Source organism: Cyprinodon variegatus, unplaced genomic scaffold (assembly GCF_000732505.1).
Source record: "Cyprinodon variegatus isolate N-32 unplaced genomic scaffold, C_variegatus-1.0 Scaffold158, whole genome shotgun sequence".
NCBI classification, from domain to species: domain Eukaryota; kingdom Metazoa; phylum Chordata; class Actinopteri; order Cyprinodontiformes; family Cyprinodontidae; genus Cyprinodon; species Cyprinodon variegatus.
In genome coordinates, this window is record NW_015150611.1 from 496,410 (window position 1) to 502,409 (window position 6,000).

Sequence of the window (6,000 nt, forward strand, 5' to 3'; positions counted from 1 at the left end):
AATCTGCCCAGGGAACTTTTTATATTTAGACAAAATAGGTATCGATTCTTTAACAATATTGTCCAAAGTCCAGCTCTTCAATAACTCGGTTTAATTTGACTCTTTTCCAAAGCCAGTTATAAAAACACGACATTCCATTCTCTATACGGAGGATTTAAGTGTTTTTGTTTGTTTTCTTTGGAACAAAAAAAGAAGAGAACCTGATTGAACATACATATTCCAAAAAGAAGTTTATTGCATTTGATATATGACAAAAAGCAAAAGGAAGTCTCACAAAATGTATTATAAAATGAAAAACACTGAGTGACAGTTAGAAAAACTCATATGATGTGAGCAGTTTTTCCTCAACAACCTGGAGGTGTTCATGGAAACAACATGTTTGCCATTTCCAATCAACCGATGTAGAGGTTTCTCTTTTCTGATGCAACTGACAAAACTGGTTGGATCACATTTCTCCACACTGAGCGATGACGATGGGCAGCTTGGGTTTGTTGTTGGGTCCTGTGGGCACATTCTGTTCAAGGTGAGAGGGATACGCTTTCATTAAATATAAATTCATAAAGCAAAGTCTAGGAAGAATTTGTGCCTCAGAATAAAAAAAATCAATTCAATATCACCCATACAAGAAGTACAATTAAAAAAAGCAGACGTCACTATCCTGTTTATTTGAAAGGTTAGTCCTATAGTGCCCATTGTTTTGTATAAAATGGAGCAGCATACTCATTAAATAATTTGTAGCAGCCATTGGTAATTCCTAAAGAAGCGTCATTTTACACACCTTCACAATCTGCTCCTAATTTACCGTAAACATTATGGTTACTTTTTTACATGTCTGCAAGAGGGGATTTATTTTTATACGGGAAATAATCTATGATATCATATTAGAGTCATCTAGCCCAATTTGGATAACAAACAAACACATAGAAAGGAGTATGTTCACATAACAATACATCACTGTTTCCAACAACCTCAATAAGTTGTTATACTGATGCTGTTTTTTGCACAGCTTCTGTCTTATTCAGTTAAATAACATGCTGTTGTCATTGTTTTGCACATTTCTGGTGTTGCTACTATTTTTCACATATCCATTACTGTAAAAATGTCCACAGCTATTATTGATTTTTTTTAATTTTGCAGAAGCAGAGTATTTATAGTGGGAAAAACACTGTAAAGTACCACACTCTGTTTTATTTTTCCTATCTGTTATTCTTATACACTGTGACCACTTCTACGATAACCTTTGTTGCTGTAACACCACAATTTCCCCCAGTGTGGAAAACAAAGGGAACTATTCGATTCTATCACAGAAACAAAGCAAATGCACAAAGCAATTTTTCACATTTAGAAGTCAGTGGCTAGTTTACAGTGCGTAATTATTAAACTTGACATTGCATAGTTTCTATTATGCAGAAGGTCATAAGGTTACAAGATGTTTTGAAAGTAGTAAAACACAATAACATATCGACTACTCTTGATGGAGGGGTCAGACAGTCAACAGTCAACAGTGATGTCAAATCATCCATGTAAACATTAAACAGAGCTGGAGAAAGAATTCCACCTTGTCTGACACTATCAGAAACACGAAAATGCTTCTAATAGCCTTTTCCTAAATCCTAAATCATTATCACTTGTTAAGAACAACTTTTCCAATCTAGTCAACAAAATAGCAGGGCTGAAACAATTAATCAAAAACTGGAATAACCGCTAACTAATCAGGAAAAAATAATCGACGGATAATCAATTAGCAAAATGATTGTTAGTTGCAGCCCTACAAAATAGACACATACTTAAAGAATGCTGGCAAGGACAACTGGCCTGTAGTTTTGTACGCTGTTAAGTGGCCTTGGCTTTAATGACAAAAACCCAGTAACACCCATTTACAGTCATGGCCAAAAGTTTTGAGAATGATTCAAATGTTAATATTTACAAAGTCTCCCGCTTCAGATTTTATAACGGCAATTTGCATATACTCCAGAACGTTATAAAGAGTGATCAACGTAACAACTATTAATTGCAAAGTCAATATTTGCCTAGAAAATGAATTTTTTCCCCCAAAACCCATTTCAACATCATTGCAGCCCTGCCTTAAAAGGACCAGCTAACATCGTTTCAGTGATTTCTCCATTAACACAGGTGTGGTTGGTGATGAGGACAGGGCTGGAGATCAATCTGTCATGATTAAGAAAGAATGACACCACTGGACACTTTAAAAAGAGGCTGATGCTTGGCATCATCATTTCTCTTCTGTGAACCATGGTTATCTCTAAAGAAACATGTGCAGTCATCATTGCACTGCATAAAAATGGCCTAACAGGAAAGAGAATCGCAGCTAGAAAGATTGCACCTCAGACAACAATCTATCGCATCATCAAGAACTTCAAGGAGAGAGGTTCCATTGTTGCCAAAAAGGCTCCAGGGCGCCCAAGAAAGACCAGCATGCACCAGGACCATCTCTTAAAAGTGTTTCAGCTGCGGGATCGGGCTACCAGCAGTGCAGAGCTTGCCTAGGAATGGCAGCAGGCAGGTGTGAGTGCATCTGCACACACTGTGAAGCGGAGAAGACGAGGTGAGTGCTACCACCAGTCTTGTTTCATGCCAACTGTAAAGCATCCTGAAACCATTCATGTGTGGGGTTGCTTCTCAGCCCAGAAAGTCGGCTCTCTCACAGTCTTACCTAAAAACACAGCCATGAATAAAGAATGGTACCAGAATGTCCTCAGAGAGCAACATCTCCCAACCATCCAAGAGCAGTTTGGTGATGAACAATGCCTTTTCCAGCATGATAGAGAGATTTTGGGTCCATGGCCTGGAAACTCCCCTGATCTTAATCCCATTGAAAACTTGTGGTCAATCATCAAGAGATGAGTGGACAAACGAAAACCTAGGAATTCTGACAAAATGCAAGCACTGATTGTGCAAGAATGGACTGCTGTCAGTCAGGATTTGGTCCAGAAGTTGATTGAGAGCATGCCAGGGAGAATTGCAGAGGTCCTGAAGAAGAGGGGTCAACACTGCAAATATTGACTTGCTGCACTAACTCATTCTGTCATTAAAAGCTTTCGTTACTCATAATATGATTGCAATTGTATTTCTGTATGTGACGACAATATGTTACATACACACATGAAAACCAGAGGGCAGCAGATCATGTGAAAATATAATATCTGTGTCATTCTCAATACTTTTGGCCATGACTGCAGATCAGCTGATATAATCTGCAGCCGAAGAGTTTCAAATGCTCAGATGTTACGCTGTCCAGCCCACAAGCTGTGTTGTTTCTAAGCTATAAGATGGCATCAGAGATATTACTGACACGGACCAACAAGCCCCCTACTAATGAAAAGATGTTTCTCATTTTTTATTGTGGGTGTCAATTAAAAAAAAAATAAATGAAAAAAATAAATGAACTAATGATACATGCATTTACATTACATTGGGGGAAATGAGCACTATTGTTCTTTGTAAAACAGTTTAATTTCATTCAAACCAGTCTTTCAAGAAAAAAAAAATCAAAATGATAATACCAAGAGGTGCAAATTAAAAAAGCTGTTTAGTGATGTTTTACCTCAATTTTCCTCATAATCAGTAGACCATCCACCACTTTTCCTAAATATAAAGAAGAACCTGATATCAGTTTGACTGGAATCATTTTACAGCTTTTCCAAAAAAAAAAACATGAGCCCATTTCTCTAAAAACATAAATTCTCAGGATTCACTCACCAAAAACAACATGCTTCCCATCCAACCAGTCACATTTAGTGCAGGTAATGAAAAACTGGCATCCATTTGTTCCTGGTCCACTGTTTGCCTGCATTTCAAATAAGAAGCATTAATGAACTGCTTGTGATTAGCTTTTCTTTGGAAAAACAAAATGGAATCATCGTCACACGTACCATGGATAGAAGTCCAGGAGCAGAATGCTTCATTTTGAAGTTTTCATCTGCAAATGGACCTCTGTAGATGCTGCAGATTCCAGTACCATCACCCTTTCACAAAAGACAAACTGACGCTACTACAGGTGCTATAGCCAATCAGAACTCTCACATCATACATTTATGTGCTATTTATATTTATTCTATATCTGTACATACACCATATTTATTTACAAATCTCTGAACTTTACACTAACATCAACACTGTATTCATATTCCTCATATTTTTCTTAGAATAAAATTTTATCCACTCTCTCTTTGCACTGATATTGGTGACTTTAAATCTCCTAGTGTTGCACATAATGGCAAGAAAATCATTCCAATTCTAATTCTCTGATGTCTCTCAGATTACACAGGAACATGTACTTCAGGTTATAACCACAAGAGGGAGAAAGAAGCATTTCTTATCCAATGTTTTCAGATAATGTCTCAGTTTCAGGACTATAATGAGACACACAAACATATAATTAAGTATCCACAACTTTGCTAGAAATTAATCTGACATAAAAGTTACAACTTTCATAGTTTGGTGTGCTTTTTTTTGGCAAAAAGGTTTAAAAGGACTGAACAGAAAATCTGAATATGTTGATTCAAAAATAATTTATAGTCTACTAAATATTACAACATTTTTCAAGGTGGATTGTACGAAAAGAAGGGAGAAGTTGTATTTGGATTTATAATAGATTTTACATTGAAGATAAATACAGTGGAAAACAAAACTAAAAAAAGAGTAGACTTAAGTGATTGGCAAGCATGCAAGCAATCACAAATAAAAGCATATAAATAGCCGAAATGCTTGCAGGAAATTAGAAAGGTGTTGCTGTACTTACATTTACAAAGTCTCCACCTTGAATCATGAAGTCTTTAATCACCCTGTGAATGAAAAGAATAAATAAGACACGTCAACTATTTGCCGTTGGCAAGCCCAGAAAAACCACAAACTGAAGTTTTTGAAGTTTTTCAAGAGGCCTCATCCATCAGATGCAACACAACAGGTGAGGCCTGTTGCGTTGATGGTTGAATAAACTAAGTTTTGTCAGTGAACTCAGCTCGTCTGCTTCTAACAACCCAGAGTAGCAGACAAAGCCCAAACACCACGATCCATCCCACATTCTATCCAAGCATCCTAATGAGCAAGAAACAAAGAAAACTATAGTGACCAGTACAGCTTTTTCCCCCTTATTTTTTTTTTTGAAGGGCAACACGAATCAGAATCCATTCCTGACTATGGCTGAGACAAATAATCTGAGTAATCACTTACTGAAATAATCCTCAACTTAGTAATCAGTTACTGTTAACAAAACACAATGCAAATTTATCTCTTACTTTCTGTATATATGCTCAATATACAATTCATCAAGTGGCAAACCTTTAGAAGTTGCTCCCCCTAAAAACTATTTAGCACTTTTGCTAATTAGAAAAAACAAACATTGAAGGATTCCCAAACCCAACACTGTTTTCCGCACCATGTTATGTTGTCCATAACCACGAAGAAGAACTGGTTCTCGTTACACAAGCAGCCTCCTCTAGATTTCCAGCAGGTTAAACAGGGAATTGCATTGATAGTTCCAGGTAATAAAGAACACACAGAGTCCATTCAGTTAGCTCTGAGCCTGAGGATATACTCTGTGTAGGATTTGACTAAACCCATTTCAAGTGAGGCACTTCAGCTGGATCCATTAAAATCATAGCGGTAGCAGGTCTAGTTTTAGACAGTATCTTGATCTTGGCTCAAATACTTGTGCTTGACTTCAAAGTAAAGTCTCTAAAGACCAAACTAAAAAATCAATAAATCGAATTTCAAACTTTTAGGTCATCTCTAAACCTGCATCAGTACAGGTTAAGATTCTTAACCTGATTTTAATATTAATTTTCACAGTTATCTTCTGTTCAGTTCTCTATAAACGCCACACTCAGGATTGGCTTTGCTTTGATATAACTGGAGCCTTCTTTAGGACCACCAAGCACAAATGGAGTGGAAAATCAACTGGTCTGTTCCCGTCCAGTGAAACCAGAGCCATAACCCTGGGTTTACGGTTCCTCTTCAATCTCATCTTCAGATCTCCGT

General features: G+C 37.0%; 1 protein-coding gene across 1 annotated transcript in view; it reads right to left on the reverse strand.

Moving 5' to 3' along the window:
• Window positions 1-419: 419 nt before the first annotated feature.
• ppih (peptidylprolyl isomerase H (cyclophilin H)) overlaps window positions 420-6,000 on the reverse strand; it is a 36,786-nt gene continuing 31,205 nt past the window's right edge. The window contains exons 5-9 of the mRNA XM_015377707.1: window positions 4,763-4,805; window positions 3,894-3,986; window positions 3,721-3,808; window positions 3,566-3,606; window positions 420-514 (exon numbers count right to left, since the gene is read on the reverse strand). Of these exons, the coding sequence (XP_015233193.1) occupies window positions 446-514; window positions 3,566-3,606; window positions 3,721-3,808; window positions 3,894-3,986; window positions 4,763-4,805 (334 nt within the window). The 3' untranslated portion in view covers window positions 420-445. The remainder of the gene's footprint in view (window positions 515-3,565; window positions 3,607-3,720; window positions 3,809-3,893; window positions 3,987-4,762; window positions 4,806-6,000) is intronic.